At 39.9% G+C, this 19,879-nt stretch overlaps 1 protein-coding gene across 1 annotated transcript in view; it reads left to right on the forward strand.

Moving 5' to 3' along the window:
• The window catches only part of ANKFN1 (ankyrin repeat and fibronectin type III domain containing 1), a 295,344-nt gene that overhangs the window by 114,248 nt on the left and 161,217 nt on the right, over positions 1-19,879 (forward strand). Inside the window, exons 3-4 of the mRNA XM_070478482.1 lie at positions 10,648-10,849; positions 14,376-14,586. Of these exons, the coding sequence (XP_070334583.1) occupies positions 10,664-10,849; positions 14,376-14,586 (397 nt within the window). The 5' untranslated portion in view covers positions 10,648-10,663. The remainder of the gene's footprint in view (positions 1-10,647; positions 10,850-14,375; positions 14,587-19,879) is intronic.

Raw genomic sequence — 19,879 nt, forward strand, 5'->3', positions numbered from 1 at the left:
ATCTAGCAGACAGAGTGCCAAAGAACAATGGATGGGGGTTCTTAATACTGTATAGGAGGCAGTGACCAAAATCATCCCAAAGAAAAAGAAATGCAAGAAGGCAAAGTGGTTATCTGAGTAGGCCTTACAAATAGCTGAGAAAAGAAGAGAAGGAACAGGCAATGGAGAAAGGAAAAGGTATACCCAACTGAATGCAGAGTTCCAGAGAATGGCAGGGAGAGATAAGAAAACCTTCTTAAGTGAACTGTGCAAAGAAATAGAGGAAAACAATAGAATGGGAAAGACTAGAGATCTCTTCAAGAAAACTGAAGACATGAAGGGAATATTTCATGCAAAGATGGGCACAGTAAAGGACAGAAACAGCAAGGACCTAACAGAAGCAGAAGAGATTAAGAAGAGGTGGCAAGAATACATAGAAGAACTATACAAAAAATGTCTTATGACCCAGATAACCACGATGGTGTGATCACTCACCAGACATCCTGGAGTGTGAAGTCAAGTGGGCCCTAGGAAGCTTTACTATGAATAAAGCTAGTGGAGGTGATGGAATTCCAGTTGAGCTATTTCAAATCCTAAAAGCTGATGCTGTGAAAGTGCTGCACTCAATATGCCAGCAAACTTGGAAAACTCAGCAGTGGCCACAGGACTGGAAAAGGTCAGTTTTCATTCCAATCCCAAAGAAAGGCAATGCCAAAGAATGTTCAAACTACCATACAGTTGTGCTCATTTCACATGCTAGCAAGTAATGCTCAAAATCCTTCAAGTTAGGCTTCAACAGTACACAAAGTGGGAACTTCCAGATGTACCAGCTGAATTTAGAAAAGGCAGAGGAACCAGAGATCAAATTCCCAACACCTACCGGATCATAGAAAAAGCAATAGAATTCCAGGGGGAAAAAAAATCTACTTCTGCTTCATTGACTTTTCTAAACTCTTTTACTGTGATCACAACAAATTGTGGAAAATTCTTAAAGAGATGAGAATACCAGACCACCTGACCTGTCTCCTGAGAAACCTGTATGCAGGTCAGGAAGCAACAGTTAGAACTGGACATGGAACAACAGGCTGGTTCCAAATAGGAAAAGGAGTACATCAAGGCTGTATATTGTCACCCTGATTATTTAACTTATATGCAGAGTACATCATGGGAAACGCTGGGCTGGATGAAGCACAAGCTGGAATCAAGATTGCCAGGAGAAATAGCAACAACTTCAGATATGCCACTTAAATGGCATAAAATGAAGAGGAACTAAAGAGCTTCCTGATGAAGGTGAAAGAGGAGAGTGAAAAAGCTGGCTTAAAGCTCAACACTCAAAAATCCAAGATCATGGCACCCAGTTTCATCACTTCATGGCAAATAGATGGGGGAAAAGTGGAAACAGTGACAAATTTTATTTGCCTGGGGTGGGCTCCAAAATCACCATGGATGATGACTGCAGCAATGAAATTAAAAGACACTTGCTACAGTATCTTTATTTCAGGTTAAATCTACAAGAGGACAGCTTCATTGAACTCTTTGCGATGCAACATAAGGACTTCACTAAGGAAGACCTGATGGAACTGAAGGCCCAGAGAAAGGACAAAGAGAGACAAGAGGAGGAAGTAACTGAAGAGAGTCACAGTGCAGGAAACAGTAAGCAGATTTTCTTTATTTGAGGAGCACGGTTAGTCTTCATGGCACAGGCCCTGAATATAGAACAGTACACGAAAGTTGCAGCAGCTATTCGGCATGCAATCCAGTGCCACCATGGCATCTATGATAAGAAAAATAAAATAAGAGCTACTGCCAAACACCACTGGATTGCTTTTTCAAGAGTATATGTAGAAATGAGTCCAACAAAGAACCAGAACGTGTGCCATCAGGGTCAAGAGTGAGTGAGGCTGCAGCTCGCCCTCCGCCTCCTTGGCTGGCAGGCTGTCAGCCCTACCATCTGTACCCCCTCCTCCTTCTCCATCAGTAACTCCTCTTGCCTGGCCACTCGGTGCCAGCCCCTGGATGCCAGCTTTTGTACTGTTCTGCTGTACTTTTCAAGGTACTGTCCTATAAGATTTACAGTGTTTGGTTTTTCACATTTGTTTCTTTATATACATTTGTGTGAAAGGTATCATAAACCCATTACAGTACAGTACTGTATAGCTGGTTGTGTTAGTTGGGCACCTCGGCTAACTTTGTTAGGCTTACCAACAAATTGGATTAACAAATGTGCTCTTAGAATGTAACTCATTCATATGTAGGGGACTCACATATATGTAAAATAGATAAATAGCAAAGACCAATTGTATAGCACAGGGAACAATATTCATTATCATGTAATAACCTATAATAGAAACTATTCTGAATAAAGTAAATATATAATCTCATATTTAACTGAATCACTTTGCTGTTCATTAAAAACTAACATGACACTGTAAATCAACTATACTTCCATTAAAAACTAAAATTAGAAAAGAAACCCTACCATTGGCCCTCAAAATAAAAAAGAATCAAAGTCAAAAAAAAAGAGTGAATGATGGTGATTCCTTCCATTTTATGAAATTCTGGAAAATGGAACCAAATCCGTAGTATTAAAAAGCAGACCAGAATTGCCTGGGAACAGTGGACCTAAAATAAATAGATATTCAGAAAATATTTATGGAACATCTATTTATTTCAACCACTCTGTTAAATAGTTGGTATGCGTTACTTCACTTAAAACCTTAATACCCCTTTTAGACTTGACTATTAAAATTGAGATGGTACCACTGTTACAATGAGGAAATCAAAGCTAATATTTTGCTAAATATCATCTGGTTAATAAGTTGAAAAGCCAAAACCTGAAAGTAGATCAGACTTATATCAAAGTTCTTACTTTCAATAGTGCACTTAAAACCACATCCTTCTAGCCTCTATGGTTTTCTGATAAAAAGTCAGCTATAATTCATTTTGGGGATCCCTTGTACATAAGGAATTATTTCTTGCTTGTTTTCAAGATTTTCTCTTTGTCTTTAGCTTTTGACAGTTTAATTATGATGTATCTAGGTATGATTAAATTTATTCAACTTGGTGTTCACTAAATTCTTGGGTGTGTGTTTTTCATCAGTTTGAGGAAGTTTTTGGCCATAATTTTTTCAATATTCTTTCTCCTTCTGAAACTCCTATTAAATGTATGTTGGTATACTTGATGGTGTCACAAAGATCTCTGAAAGTTTTTGTTGATTATTTTTTCCTTTTTGCTCCTAAAACTGATTTCAGTTGGCCTATCTTTGAGTGTCCTGATTCTTTCTTCTGCCTTTTCAAATCTGATGTTGAGTCCCTCTAGTCAATTTTTCATTTCAGCTATTGTGCTTTTTCTTTTGTTAGCATTATGGGGTTTTGCTGCTGTTGTTTTTGTTTGTTTATTTTTGGCTGCACCGGTCTCCACTCCTGCATGCAGGCTTTCTCTAGTTGCAATGAGAGAGTGGGGTCCACTCTTCGTTGTGGTGCATGAGCTTCTCATTGCAGTGGCTCCTCTCATCGGGGAGCACAAGTTCCATGCATGTGAGCTTCAGCAGTTGCAGTACTTGGGCTCAGTAGTTGTAGCCTGTCTTGTGGAATCTTCCCAAATCAGGGATCAAACATGTGTCTCTGTATTGGCAGATGGATTCTTAACCACTGGATCACCAGTGAAGTCCCAATTATTGTACTTTTCAGCTTCAGAATTTCTGTTTGGTTCTGGCTTTGCTTAATAATTTCTACCTTTTGTTGATATTTTTATATGGTGAGACATCCATTCTCTTGATTTCCTTTATTTCTTTAGACATAAATTCCTTTAGTTCCTTGAACATATTTAAGATATCCTATTTAAGTCTTCGTCTAACATGTCCAACATTTAGACTTCTTCAAGGGCAATATTAACATACTGCTTTATTTCCTGTGAATGGAAAATAGCTTTGGTATATTTTATACTTTTTTTCTGTTGAAAACGAGGCATCTTAAACAATATAATGTGGCAACTCTAGAAACCAGATTGTCCCCTAACTGAACTTGCAAACTCCAGAACTAAATCTGTAAAGTCTGTATTTTCATCATATGTGGCCACTGAAGTCTTTGGTTGGTTACCTTGGTTGTTGTTCAGTCACTCAGTCATGTCTAATTCTTTGTGACCCCATGAAGTGAAGAATGCCAGGCTTCCCAGTCCTTCAGCATCTCCTGGAGCTTGCTCAGCTCACTTCCATGGAGCCGGTGATGTCATCCAACCATCTCATCCTCTGTTATCCCCATCTCCTCCCACCTTCAATCTTTCCCAGCATCAGGGTCTTTTCTAATGAATTGTCTCTACACATCAGGTGACCAAATTATTGGAGCTTCAGCTTCAACATCAGTCCTTCCAACGAATATTCAGGATTGATTTCCTTTAGGATTGGCTGATTTGATCTCCTTGCAGTCCAAGGGACTCTCAAGAGTCATCTCCAACACCATATTTCAAAAGCATCAATTCTTCAGTGCTCAGCCTTCTTTAGGGTCCAACTCTCACATCCATACATGACTACTAGAAAAACCATAGCTTTAACTATATGGATCTTTGTTGGCAAAGTAATGTCTCTGCTTTTTAATATGCTGTCCAGGTTTGTCATAGCTTTTCTTTCAAGGAGCAAGCATCTTTTAATTTCATGACTGCAGTCATTATCTGCAGTGATTTTGGAGCCCAAGAAAAAGTGGTCAGCTAGTGATCAAATAAAAATTTGATTAAAGAGCTAGAATCAATCTTGGCAGAGTGGCTCTATGTGGATGCTGGGGCACACCATCAATACTCATCAGGCAGTTGATAGCTCTGTGGTAGCTCATTCTCACCTGGCACAGTGGTAAAGAATCTGCCTGTCAATGCACGAGACACAAGAGATGTGAGCTTAATCCCTGGGTGAGGAAGATCCCCTGGAGTAAGAAATGGCAACCCACTCCAGTATTCTTTCCTAGAAAATTTCATGGACAAAGGAGCCTGGTGGGCTACAGTCCATGGGGTCGCAAAGAGTCAGACACAACACACACAGCACATAGCTTTCACATCCAGCTTGCACAGACCTCAAACTCAGACAGAGATCAGAGCTCAGGACCGTCTCAGGTATTTTACTAGAACCCTCTCACATCTGGGAATGCACATGATTTGCTAGATCCCCAGGAATGGGTCAGAACATTTCAAAGTCTTCTTTGGACATCTAATTCTCCAACTTTTTATTTTAAGCATTATCTGCTGTTTGTTACCACTCTTATCTGCCACCTCAGGCAGCTAAAATGTTAAGCCACTGTTGGTGTTTGTTTTCAAATATATGCCCCAGAGGAAAAGGTTATTTGCAGTTGGTGAGCTCTGAGTAAGATCAAGTTTTAAAAAGCCTTGTGAGTGAATTCTATCAGGGAACCACCAGACATGTCAAAAAATGACAATTCTCTCAAGACGGGTTTTATCTCTATCACCATTCTGCACCATCCATTGGCTACCAGACTACTGTTTAGTCTTCAAGGCTGCCGCTGAGTTGATGGGAGTGAAGCATGTTTAAAAACGCCACAAAGCTCACTATTCTTAGCAAATTCAGTTACTTTTCTTGAGTAAACACTTGCTGCATTACTGCAAAACTTTGGTTAATTTCCTAGGTTTTGAAAAATTAATTCAGACAATTTTTGCTCAAAAGAGGATGTTCAGAGGTCCTAATTTTGGCCTTCCCACTGTCATACTTTTCTTTTGTTTTTAATATCTCTGTAAAATGTTTAATTAGGTATACCACTTATAGATGGCCATTTAAAAATCTCAACTGGAGAATTTTATCTTTTATTAGGAAAAGTAAACCATTTGAATATATTGTGCTCATTAATATATTCAGTTTTAACCCTACTCCTTCATTTTACATTTCATTTATTATATTTTCTAATTCTATTTCTTTTTATTTTTCAAGTATTTTTAGACTTATCTTCATACCCCTCTTCCCCCTAATAGTTTGAAGCTCTACTTACTAGTTCTGTTTTAGCACAAATTACCATAAACATACAGATTAGAATATCTAAATGTATTTTTATCACAATAAAGGCTAAGTAGTATAATAAATACATAAAATCAGATTTCAAAACAATGTTTAAAACAAAGAAAACTAAATTATTACAGTGTACTTTGGTGTTTCTACCTTGGGAAAAAGACTTGGAGTAACTTTAATAATTGCTGCTATTTATTGAGTGAGTGCTATGCACCAAACAGGATGCTAACCTTTCAGTTGTGAATTTATTTAATCTTCACAACTCTGTAATAAATCTTTTTATATATGATTAGACTAGTTCAGAGAATTTTGTTAAAGTGCCCAAAGTTACATCAATTACAGATAACAATATCATGGTTCAAGCTTGGATCTGCCAAATTCCAGAGCCAAAGTTACTCTGCTTCTCAAATGCTTGTCCCTTTCCATGGTGAAAATTTAAGAGCACATTTAATTGGGCGGAGGGGTGGTGGTTGTGTACATGTTTATGAGAACAGATAATAGAAATTTGTCCAAGTATCTCTCATCAGACAAAATTCTATGTATAAAGGAGAAAAAGAAAATATAATGATGGGTGAAATCTAGAAAAATGGAAACGTGCTAAAGGATGGCCTGGAAGGAAGGGACAGCTGGGATGGTATGAGAAGGAAGTCAAAGAAAGAGAAGAAGTCAATTTCTTTTGAGTGAAGGGGACAGATGGGAGATGAGCAAAGACAAAAGAGGCCACGTGGGTAGGTGTCTTCAGTTAGAGGACAAGTCACTAGAATTTGATCAATCAACAAGAATTTATTTACTGGACTCCTGGGCACTGTGAGAGATACTAAAGAATGTACGCTCATCCGGGGAATGACAATGATGTAGATAAGACAGATGGCTCGAACTGGGGCAATAATGCTGAAGGAAATGACTAGAGGCAGGAGGAGGCAGAAATAAATAAGACAATCCCCATGTGAGCTAGCTTGCACATCAGATATCTGAAATTTATGTGAGAATGGTAAGATATAGAGGAAATGCTATAGTTGCTATTGAATTATAGGTAAAAGATTTGTGGACAGAAGGAGAAAGATGCCATATCAACTGCCCTTTCCATTTCTGCTTTTGTGTAAATTAAAAGATTATTGAAGATGAATGAAAATGCACCCCCAGGTACATACACTACTGCAGACAATGCTTTACATCCTCCTTCTAAATGTGAATATGGTTTAGCTAAGACTGGGTAGGGCCTGATGAATACTATTAATATCAAATAGGTCTAGTCTCCTCAGAAGGCACTAGGAAGTCTTTGTGTTGAAGAAAATTACAAGCAAGATTTAATAGGTGTCTAAAGACATTCAACAATGTAATGAAGAAGGATTTCCACTCATTAAAGTACAAATAAGTCAAGGTTAGTCGGTGCTAGTGGAAATGGAACCCAACTCAGAGGCATGAGCAGAAATAAGCTTTCTGGGTAGACCCTTACTATATAATACATAATAGATTATCATATGTGCATTTATTTTCTCTAAAGTATCTACTGAATATATTCTACAACAAAAATGATAGCTGCTAGGAATCTTCTTATATTCTAAGCTCTTTACATTTATTATTTTGTCAAATCCTCACAACCATAATACGTAGTTGTTGTTAAGTGTCCCTATTTTACAAATGAGAAAAATTATATTCAGACATGCTAAAACAACTGACTCAATATCACATAGTCAGTAGGTAGAAGAGGAGCAATTCACATCTTCAGTTCAGTTCAGTCGCTCAGTCGTGCCTGACTCTTTGCAGCCCCATGGACTGCAGCACGCCAGGCCTCCCTGTCCATCACCATCTCCTGGAGCTTGCTCAAACTCATGTCCATCGAGTCGGTGATGCCATCCAACCACCTCACCCTTTGTTTTCCCCTTCTCTTCCTGCCTTTAATCTTTCCCAGCATCAGGGTCTTTTCCAAGGAGTCAGTTCTTTGCATCAGGTGGCCAAAGTATTGGAGCTTCAGCTTCAGCATCAGTCCTTCCAATGAATATTGAGGATTAACTTCCTTTAGTATTGAATGGTTTGATCTCTTTGCAATCCAGGGGACTCTCAAGAGTCTTCTCCAACACCACAGTTTAAAAGCATCAATTTTTCGGTGCTCAGCTTTCTCTTTTAGTCCATCTCTCACATCCATACGTGACTACTGGAAAAACCATAGCTTTGACTGTATGGACTTTTGTCAGCAAAGTAATGTCTCTGCTTTTTAATATGCTGTCTAGGTCAGTCATAATTTTCTTCCAAGAAGCAAGTGTCTTTTAATTTCATGGCTGCAGACACCATCTGCAGTGATTTTTGGAGCCCAAGAAAATAAAGTCTGTCACTGTTTCCATTGTTTCCCCATCTATTTGCCATGAAGTGATGGGACAGGATGCCATGATCTTTGTTTTTTGAATGCTTAGTTTTAAGCCAGCTTTTTCACTCTCCTCTTTGACTTTCATCATTCTGTGTTATATTTCTTTTACCCTGAGACAGGCACCTTTTAGGTACCCGGGAGATAAAAATTAATACTTGGCAGTCTTTGTTCTTGTGAAACATATAAACTAGCTTGGAGAAAGAATGCCAAACAAACAGCTGTGATGGGATAAAATATTTACTGTAACAGGCATATACTGAGTGACTGAGTAAAGAAATACACAAATTTGCCTAGAGGTGTCAGAAACTACTTGAGCCTACACTTTAAGGATCAGCAATTGTTTCCCAGGGGTTGAAGGCACAGATGGAATTATTATAATACGTACAAAGCAGTGCATACAATGACCCAAAGGTAGGAAAGAGTTTGAACTATTTAGGAAACTCTAAGGCAGTCAGAAAGACTGAAACATAAAAAGTACAGTATCAGATGAAGCTGGAGAGGCAAGCACTTGTTTGCCAGGCTGAAGAATGTAGGTTATACCTGTAGGAACTGGAGAATCATTGAACTCTTTCCTGTGAAGAGTTTGGTCAATAAAAGAGATTTTACATGATATTATTTCAGAGTCCATAAGGCTAAAAAAATTCAAAACCTGGAGATGTCCAGTTAACAGCTAAATGGCAGCATTACAAATAGAAGACACTATTAGAAATTTGAGGGCAGGTGGTGGGAAGGCAGCACAGAGACCTGGGTGCAATTCACCAGAGGTTGCACCCAGGATAGAGACACTTTGCATATAACTAACTGCCTTAGCCAGTTTTTCCCTCCTTGCATTTGTTCACCCAATACATATATGTTTAGGTAACCATAGCCTTGGCAGCATTAGTATTTCAATAGCAATACCTACATAATGGTGCATGGCTTTTAAAATCCATGGCTGATCTCCCGGAAATTGACTTCAGGTATCATGTTGGTTTAGAGATTTGTGGAATAGTCTAATACTACTTGGAGAATGCCAGCAGTAAGTATCCTGAAGGATACTATCTGGAGTATCCAGGGTGACCAGATGAGCCTATGGGTATTGTTGTTCATTGTATCTGACTCTTTGTGACCCCATGGACTGCAGCATGCCAGGCATCCCTTTCCTTCACTATCTCCCAGAGTTTGCTCAAATTCTTGTCTATTGGGTCGGTGATGCCATCCAACCATCTCATCCTCTGCCATCCCCTTCTCCTCCTGCCCTTCTTCTCTCAGCATCAGGGTCTTCTCCAATGAGTCAGTTCTTCACGTCAGGTGGCCAAAGTATTGTAGCTTCAGCTTCAGCAACAGTCCTTCCAGTGAATATTCTAGGTTGATTTCCTTTAGGATGGACTGGTTTGATCTCCCCACAGTCCAAGGGACTCTCGAGTCTTCTCTAGCACCACAATTCAAAAGCTCCAATTCTTCAGCACTCAGCCCTCTTTATGGCCCAACACTCACACCCATGCATGACAACTGCAAAAAACATAACTTTGACTAGATGGACATTTGTCAGCAAAATGATGTCTCTGCTTTTTAATATGCTGTCTAGGTTTGTCATAGCTTTTCTTTCAAGAAGCAAGCATCTTTTAATTTCATGGCTGCAGTCACCATTCACAGTGATTTGGGAGCCCCCCCAAAATAAAATCTACCACTGTTTCCATTTGTTCCCCATCAATTTGCTAAGAAGTAATGGTATTGGGTGCCATGATCTTAGTTTTTTGAGCCTATGGGTACATGAGTACAAATTCCCCAAAAGTCTGGGCACTAGAGTAGTTCAATGAATCTCAGATAACAGGCACAGTTTAACACCTTAAGAGAAGAAGATCTTCAGGAAAAAACCACACTCTCTTATACACCCAACAGAAGATAGCGTATAAAGTATAAGTAGCAAAATTCCAATTATCTAAAGCCAAGAAGAATTGAACAGCCCTGGGTTATAGAATTCAGATACTACCTCCCAGTGGGACAGAGATCAAAAGATTTTGAGTAGAGCCTCAAATCATACATATGTTTGTATGTGAATGTATATGTTTATATAGTAAATGGATGTTTTCATTTCATTCTTGTCACCAATTAGTGTATGCCCATAAACAAGCTGTTTCCCTTCCCGGGGTTGCAGCTTTCTCATCTATAAGGTGAAAAGGCTGGATCTGATTATCTCTAAGGTTCCTTCCAGCTATAATATTTTATTACGATTCCAGATGGCTACTGGAGATGATAAAATTCTTTGTCAACTTATAATTACACTATGTAAATTATTATAACATTAGATTTTTCTCCTCCTAGGAACTGTCGTGTGAAAATGACCCAACAAATGCAGAATTTACATCTTTCTCAGTCAAAAAAGCATAGCGCCCCTTCGTCTCCCAATGCTGCTAAACGCCTGTACCGGAACCTCTCAGAGAAGCTGAAAGGGAGCCACTCTTCATTTGATGAGGCCTATTTTAGGACAAGAACTGACCGGCTGAGTCTCAGAAAGACTTCGGTGGTAATAAAACTCTTTTTATTCCCATCTCGGTTTGATTTGTGCAGTTGTGTTTGGATTTAAGGAGATTTTAAGATGATCCTCATTAACTTCAGAACCTGATGTTTGCAAGTTTATAAATGTTGAAAGTCAAGTAAGACAAGAACTGCACATATATATGTTAGCCAAAGTTGAAATGACTGGGAGATTTTCCCTTTCTTTTTCTTAATTTCCTTTCCTTTATTTTCCCTTAGTTTTTCTTTCTCTAATTCACAGAAGAACTCCCAGAAGAGCAGCTGACAAATAGAGAGTTTGAGATCAAATAGGCTTTCTTGGGAGACCCAGGGTTCATTCAAATACTGAACAATATTCTAAATATATAATGGTAAATAAATCGATAGCAATGATAATAGAGGGGGACAGCAAAGGAGTGGGAGAGGGACAAAGGAAGGAAGAAAAAAAAACTAGAAAAAGAAAACAGTGAGGTTAGAAAGAGAAATCGATATACCAAAAATCCAGGCAAACATAGTACCTGAAATTTATCATTACATTTATCTCTTGAGTTCCCAGTCGGTCAAAGCAGAAAGGGATGAACAATTGGTAATAGCATTCCATTAGCTAATAACTGAAAGCATACCAAATGATATCTTTCTGTTGCTAAGTCCTCTGGCCTTTATAAGATACAGTGAATTATGTAATGGAGAATAAAGAGAAGTACTGGGGATGTTATAGACATTCTCATATAGGAGGTTCTTATATTGCCCCTCGGTAAAAGCTGAGAGCGTAACGTTAGCATGATCAGGAAGGGTATCTATGCAGGGGTTTATGGCACCATTTGTTTGGGCTTAAAACAGAAATGAGCCCTAGCCTTCCCAGATAGAAGCATACTGGAGTTCGCCAACAGAATCACGGAGAAGGAAATGACTTAAGAGTGAGAGCAAATACGATGGCACAGGAGAAATTAGACATACTAAGAATCATAAGCAAATACACAACTGTGTTGTTTGGAGACAGAAGCATATTAACTTTGCACTTTGGTTTCTAATTTTTCTCATTTCAAACACATCTTCTAGGAGGACTTGGTTAAGCTATGGCCTAAGCCTCAGAGGCTCTTCAGCTTAGCAGATTGTCGACAAAACACTTTTCCAATCAGCAGACTGCCATGTGGCAAAGAGAACTACCTACCAAATAGCTCCATCCCTTGGGTCCCCATTGTCAAAACAAGCATTCGCATAATAACTTTGTGTTTTCCTCAAATTTCATTCATGTGTCATGCAGTCAGTTGAGCCGGCCTGCAGCCTTTGGTGGAAAAAATAGATTTTTGATGAGACTAAAAATAAAACCTGCCAACCTTAGTATTTGGTTACTAAAGGTTTAATCAAACAACCCATATGCTAGGTTAGGACCACTGGTATTTTAACATGTTTAACCACCAGTCAATTCCTGGAGAAGATACCAGATAAATGTATGAATAGTATGTGTGTTGTTCTTCTCCCAAGAGCTATAAAAATACATATTTGAGAGAATTCTAAAGGTTTTCTCCTTTGTTTACTATTAATATTCTGAAAGAAGCTTTCAAAGGAAATATATTGTCTCTAGCTATTTTTTTTCTATAGGTGACTTGTATCCTATGAATATTGAAGTTTTGGCCCTCTCAGGCAGCAAAGAAGTTTGTTACCTAATCCACTGAAACCTTCCCTGAACACTACCTCTTGATTCCCTCATCTGAGGTTTCAGAAATGCGAGGTATTCAGTGACTACGACCCCAGGTTGAGAAAGCATAGAGGTTAGTACAAAGGAGTTAGGGAGTCAGTCTGCAGGCCGTATGGACCTATTAGAAATTTGTAAATAGCGAAGGGACATGTAGCATTGTAAATTTTAGAAAGATTACTCTTGTATGGAGTAGTGATGGAGAAGAGTAAGACGAGAAACAGGTAGGCCGTTGCCATAATCTGGGAGCAGTCTGAGCAACTGTCCAGACATGGGGATGGAAAAGGAGGGGATAACAGAGAAAGGGCATGTGCTCTCAATTCCGAGCCAGTCATAATTTAAGTTTCCTGTGCTATGTTATCTATGCCAGCATTTCCCATACTATGTTTTGTAGAACATTATTCCAGGAGAGTCAAAACAAATAGAATGAAAAATATGTTCTGTGAAAAAAATGATTTGAAACAGGTCATATTCCTCACCTATGAGAGGGTCACAATTGCATATTAAAATTAGTAAAGGCCTTGGGACTTCCCTAGTAGCTCGGGGGCAAAGAATCTGCCTGCCAACGCACAAGACACAGGTTGTATCCCTGATCCGGGAAGATCCTACTTGCCACAGAGCAACTAAGTCCATGCACCGTAGCTGTTGAGCCCATGCTCTAGAGCCAGCAAGCCTCAACTCCTGAGCCCACAAGCCACAATTACTGAAGTCCGTGTGCCCGAGAGTCCGTGCTCCACAACAAGTGAAGCCTCTGCAATGAGAAGCTTACGCTCCACGACTAGAGAGGAGCCCCCACAGCAGCACAGCAGCAACAAGGGCCCAGCACAGCCAGAAACAAAATAAAATTATTTTTTAAAATACGTTAAAACATAATAATATACAGAAAATTATGTTCAGTCCAGCTCAGTCGCTCAGTCATGTCCGATTCTTTGCAACCCCATGGACTGTAGCACACTAGGCTTCCCTGGCTATCACCAACTCCTGAGGCTTACTCAAACTCACGTCCATGGAGTTGGTGATGCCATCCAACCATCTCATCCTCCGTCTTCCCCTTCTCCTCCTGCCTTCAATCTTTCCCAGCATCAGGGTCTTTTCCAATGAGTCAGTTCTTTGCATCAGGTGGCCAAAGCATAAAGTAAAATTATTTTTAAAAAGATGTTAAAAATATAATAATATACAGAAAATTATGTAATGTAATTTATAAAAAAAAAAATTAGCAAAGACCTTGAGAGGTCTTACAGTAAAATAATGCAATAACTTGATTTTATCTTAACATTGACCAAATTCATTTGACCACATGTTACTTTCTTCATAGAACACCTCATGATGGCCTCCTGAACAGTATTCCACAGAAGACTGGTTTGAGAAAAACTGATGTCTGCTCTTATCTATAGACTGTATACTGAATTGTCTCCATGCATCTACATGTACAGATCTTTTCAATGCTCATTAGAAAGAGGGAGGGAGGGCCCAACAGTGTTTGCTTTAGAGACCGTGGACTAAAAGGGCTTCTGTAGTGGCTCAGTCAGTAAAGAATCTGCCTGCAATGCAGGAAACCCAGGTTCAATTCCTGGGTCAGGAAGATCCCCTGGAGAAGGAAATAGCTACCCACTCCAGTATTCTTGCCTTGGAAATCCCATGGACAGAGGAGTCTGGTAGGCTGCATTCATGGGGTAGCAAGAATCGGACAGGACTTAAGTGATGAAACCACCACCACCACCATCATACCACTTATAAGTGAAAATATAATCCCTGAAGAAGTCCCTGAAATCTACAACAGCTAGGCCATGAAGACAAGCTGGTGTGTGAAACTGTGCTAACCTACTTCCTTCTTCTCCAGAACTTCCAGGGCAATGAAGCCATGTTTGAAGCAGTTGAACAGCAAGACATAGATGCCGTGCAGATCCTCCTGTATCAGTACACACCAGAAGAACTAGATCTCAACACACCTAACAGTGAGGGGTTGACACCTCTGGATATTGCCATCATGACCAACAATGTACCCATTGCTAGGACTCTTCTGAAGACAGGGGCCCGAGAAAGTCCACACTGTGAGTAAACTTGAGAATAAAACACATACTATTAAGGGCACAGTTTCATCCCACTGAAGTAGTCATTACTGGCCATTGGAAAGAATGATTGATTAACCATAGGCTCTGAAATCCTTTACATGTTTTCATGCAAATAGTGACAGTGTCTATATGTCTAAACATCCAGTTACATTTTAAATAGAATATATGGAGTGGTATTGGACAGGAACTTCAAAAGAACTTCCTCTTAAGAATTGAATGCAAGCTCTAAGATATGTGAAATACCCCCAAATAAGGCTATAGTTTCCTTATTCTCTGTATAAGGAAGTATACATAGAGAAAAGAATGAGATAGGAAAAAGAATGAGCATGTGGATGTTAGTGTCTTTCTATTCACAATCAATATGGTGGCTCCATTCATTTACTCATTTAATCAACAAACACCAAGGAAAGGGCACGTTCTAAGTACTTGGAACACAGTGGTGAGCAGGATAAAAATCTCTGCACTTATAGAACTTATATTCCAGTGGAGGAGATTTCCAACAAGCCAGAAAATAAATAAAATATAAATTCAAATAGTGATAAACACCATGAAGAAATAAAGTGAATGAGTGGGTAGAGATTGGTAGAGTGAGACTATTTTAATAGCCTCTCTGATATAGTGACTCTTGCTCCTAGTCCTAGATGAGATCAAGGAATGACCCATGAGACGATCTGGGGGTTAATTCTAGGCAGAGTGAAGGGCAGGTAGGAAGGTTCTGAGGCAGGCAGGAAAGAGATTGCCATGTTTCTGAAGAACAAGAAGGCCAGAGTGGCTAAAGCAAAATGAACACAGGAGAGAGTGATGCCTAAGGGACACGTCACCAGGACCAGATGGTTCAGGATGAGAGAGGCCGTGGCGAGATGCTTCACTTTGATTGTATGTGTGATAGAGACATAGTGAAACAGTTTAAACCAATGAAAGACACATTCTGGGGAATCCCCTGGCAGTCCAATGGTTAGCACTCCTCACTTTCACTGCTAGGGCCCAGGTTCAATCCCTGGTCAGGGAACTAAGATTCTGCAAGCCACATGATGTGGCAAAAAAAAAGAAAGACATTCTGCTCTGTGGAGAAGACACAGTGATGAGAGCAATTTTGAAATCGTAAAAATCAGCTAGGAGGCCATTCTAATGGTCCAGGTGACAGATGCCAGTTGCTTGGATTAGCACAGTAGTGACATTGATAGTGAGCAGGGGTGGAATTCTGGATGTATTTTTTAACAGCTTTATTGAAATATAATTTACATGCCATACAATTCACCCACTTATCATGTATAACACAAAGATTTTTAGTATAAGCACTGGCTTGGCAACCATCACCACAATCAATTTTAGGCCATTTTCATTACCCCAAAAGAAATCCCATACCCTTCAGCTATCACACCCCCACCTGCCCACTCCTCAGCCCTGGACAACTACTTTCTATTTCTATAGATTTGCCTATTCTGGACATCTGACATAAATGGAATCATTTAATATGTGACCTTTTGTGAATGGCTTCTTTCTGAATGTATTTTGAAGTAGAGCTGATAGTACTTGCCAAAGGGAGCTGCTCTGGGCCCTTGACCCTGCCCGGGAGTGGATGGGGTAAAATCACACAGCCCTTGCCCTGTGCCAGGTACTATTCTGAGCACTTTACATGTATTGACTCCTTTAATCCTCACACAACATTCTGAGGTAGGCACTCACATTCCCCTAGGTGCAAACTCTCTGACCCAAAGACCACAGTGGCTCTGAGCCACAGTTTTTATGTTTCCTAAAAGAAAAAAGTAAACTCATCAAATTGTTAGTTTCACTAATACTGATTCACTCACTTCCAAGTGGTGAGACCCAGAAGGCTGAAAGAGAAGCAACAAATATATAATTAGAGGTCACATCTATGCTCCTAAATTTCATAAAACCCCGCCACCCAAAGACTAGGTACAGAGGCAGATCCTTGTATCAGAAAACTCTTTCTTTTAAAAATGCTAGGCTCACCACATCCATGTCCAAAAGAATGAGGACTTGGGTTCAGTAGCATGGGGCTCTTCAGTAAGATCTCCTTCGTCAAAGTGCCGCTTCTTTTTAGTGGAACTGGAGGATTTGGATGGATGGGCAAATAAGGATGGAAGAAATGAGAAAGGTTTATTTGCTGCCTTCCAATTTATGTTGCAATAATGTCTGTCCCAAAGATCCAGTGAGAGAGCAGTGGGGAGAGAATCAAGGGGTCTGAACACAGAGAATGCAGACTGAGCCCCATTCTATAGGAACAAGGAGACCATTCATCCAGATGGTGCCTGCACTGTGCTGGATGAAACATTACTCTTACTTACCTGAGACGCTACAAAAAATGTCTGCATTTTCCACGAAACCAGTAAGACTCCCAATCCCCCCCAATCCCCTTTGTGCATAATTAAATCTCCATAAAAGAGCCCAAGTACTAAATATCTAGTTAAACCAAAAGAAAATTCATTGAAAAGATCCCTGGTCTTTCCTCATTCCCTGTGGGATGATAACCACATTATCATCACAAAGTTGTAAAGGATAGTGAGAGAGAAACCCAGGTTTTAGCCTCTGGGAAATATAATACCTAAGTCACCTCGGCCACCCAAAAAGTTAAAGAAACAGGATCGTGCATAGACTCCCACATGTGTAAAAATGGCAAAGGACAACTGATTGAGGGCCTGTGAAATCTCCATATGCATTATCTCCAGTTTTCACACTGGCCCTTCAGGATAATGTTATTAACTCCATTTTGAAGAAGGGGAATTTGTGAGAGGTTATGTGACTGACCAAAGGTCACACATCAAGCAAATGAATAAGGGTGTCAAAGACTGAAGTCCAAGTGTGTGGGATACCATACATGGGGTCCTGCTGTGCAAATTTGCTGTCTTTCCAAGTAACCAGTATGGAAGGCTGTGGTCACTAGACCCCTTTCTCTTTCCCTTTCCCTTTTTGCTATTTGCTGAAATTCCATTGTGTGTTTCTTTGTTCTGTTCTGTGCACTGAGATGCCATTTCCGTTGGAAAAAAGCAGGATAGAAGAACACAATCTGTTTTCAGGGATTTTTAATTCACTTTATATATCAAGTACAAAAGAAATCAAATTGCTTCTGTGTGTGAGTGTGAGTCAGTCCAAGAGAAAAACAGTCTGGCAGCCAGAACCAGGTAAGCAAGCATCTGTTGCAAACTGTTCCACAGGAGCAGTAGAGGCAGGATAGAAGAGTAATAATAATAATAACAATAATAATAATAATGATAACAATGAGGTCTTAAGTTCTTAGACTATTTTACATATTGTGAAAATGCTTTTGCTTACATTTGATCCTGACCACCGGTTTGTGAGATGAGAGCTTCCTAAAATAATGAAAAACAAATAATTTATCCAGTGCTCTAAAGCTAATAAGTGGTGGACCCACAATTTGAACCCAGATCTTCTGTATTAAATGCTTTGGTATTGAGTATTAAATGTATTTAGTATTTGGTATTAAATGCTTTAGCTATTTGTAGAAAAGTATTAGCCCACTTCCTGACACAATGTGGATATTCATTTCCTTCCTTCCCTAACTCTTCTCCATCTGTTTGTCTTCTAATGCCTATCAAATATTTCAGGATTTCCAATAGGGTAAAATTTCTGTCTTCCCTTCCCCTGTGTGTTCCCTTCTGAAAACAGCCCAATACTCTTTTCACTATGCCAACAAAAGATTTCGACATAATTCAGAAGAAAGTCCTCTGTATTTGTTTCCATTTCAAAACAGGAATCACAAAAACACAAATACGTCTGGGGACTTAACCTCCTAAGCCACTGGTCAGGCATGTCGTCCAGGTTTTAACCCCTCAAAGCATAGAGCGATATGGAGCTGTTCTCAATAAACATGGCTTGAAATCCAGGCATGTACATTTCCTTACTCGTAAGGGAAGTGCCAGAAGCCACCACCCAAATTTGCACACTGCCCCAAGGTTAAATATATATGGAACTTCAGCCTGCTCATTAGATGAACCAACTGTCTTTATTTGGCAACTATTTTCTGTTCCTCCCACCTTTAGGTGAGCAGCACAAAGTAACATTCATTCCTTCTAGAAGAAAACATCAGCCATTATTGAAGTAGAATCCCACGTAGGTGTGCCGAGCTTAGGAAACAGGCCCAGAATCTCAAAGGACCAGACCTAGGAAAACTGATGTACAGAAGTACTTCAGGATACCTGGGGACTATACTTCTGATTTTTTCACCCATTCAGTATCCCACTTGCTATAACACAGACTCAGTTGAACAACTGCTATCTGAGAAAGACTCGCTCCATATCTGAAAGTCCCCTGTCATAGACCCCACCCTTATTCCAACTCATACCCTGCCCTCACCTTTGAGTCACACTCCCACAGTCTCAGAGGCGTTTACTGAGCCATCAGTGAGATCCTTGCCTTTCTGAGGTGGCTACCTGTTGGGCATCGTTTAGGCTTTCCCCATGGACGGAGGAGCCTGGCCGGCAAAGAGTCGGACACAACGGAGCGGCTAAGCATAGCACAGAACAGGCTCTATCAACAGTGACCATAAAGAAGCTAGTTCTTTCTGGACACCTACCATATGCAAATCTGGTCACTCCCATGAATGTTAACTCATCTTTTGATCCCAACACCTGGCACGTAGTAGGGGCTGAGAAATTTTCAGGTGAAATTTTAAGACCTGTCTTATGCTGTTGGGAATCACAGATATTGAATTTTAGCACACACACATGTGCACTCACACACACAGTGTATGAAGAAAACTTTGTCTTCCAGTAATTTACACTGTGGGGAACCTTCTGTTGCTGCCATTATTGTGTTTTCCAGGCACTGTTTTGAAATTTTATTTGCAGACATAGCCTGACTTTTTGTTTTTACACTGATTAATAACATGGCGGACTGTTCTTTCTGCCCTTTCCTATAGCTGCATTCTCCCTTCTGCCCAGACCCTTTCCTCCCTCTCTGCATTCCATTGTGAACTCCTCTCTCTTGCTTTCCCTGGGATACTGCCTGTGGCACTAGGAAATGTCTCCCAGAATTAGTTATATTCAGTTACTTCATAAAATACGATCGCAGAGTAGCTGTCATCTGAGTGTGGTGCAGACACCAATGTCAAAATTTGGCAGCCTTGTCAGGATGCACCACTCATTTCTGCAGTAGTCAAGGGTCTATGCTGGTGCTGGGACCGGTTCAGGGCACGTCTAAGAGGTGTGACTATAAACTAACGAGGCTGGCTTTGTGTAAACAAACACAGCAGAAAGTCTACAATCCACACGAATGTTATCCTGTAACAGGG

The sequence above is a fragment of the Odocoileus virginianus genome, chromosome 17 (assembly GCF_023699985.2).
Source record: "Odocoileus virginianus isolate 20LAN1187 ecotype Illinois chromosome 17, Ovbor_1.2, whole genome shotgun sequence".
NCBI lineage: Eukaryota > Metazoa > Chordata > Mammalia > Artiodactyla > Cervidae > Odocoileus > Odocoileus virginianus.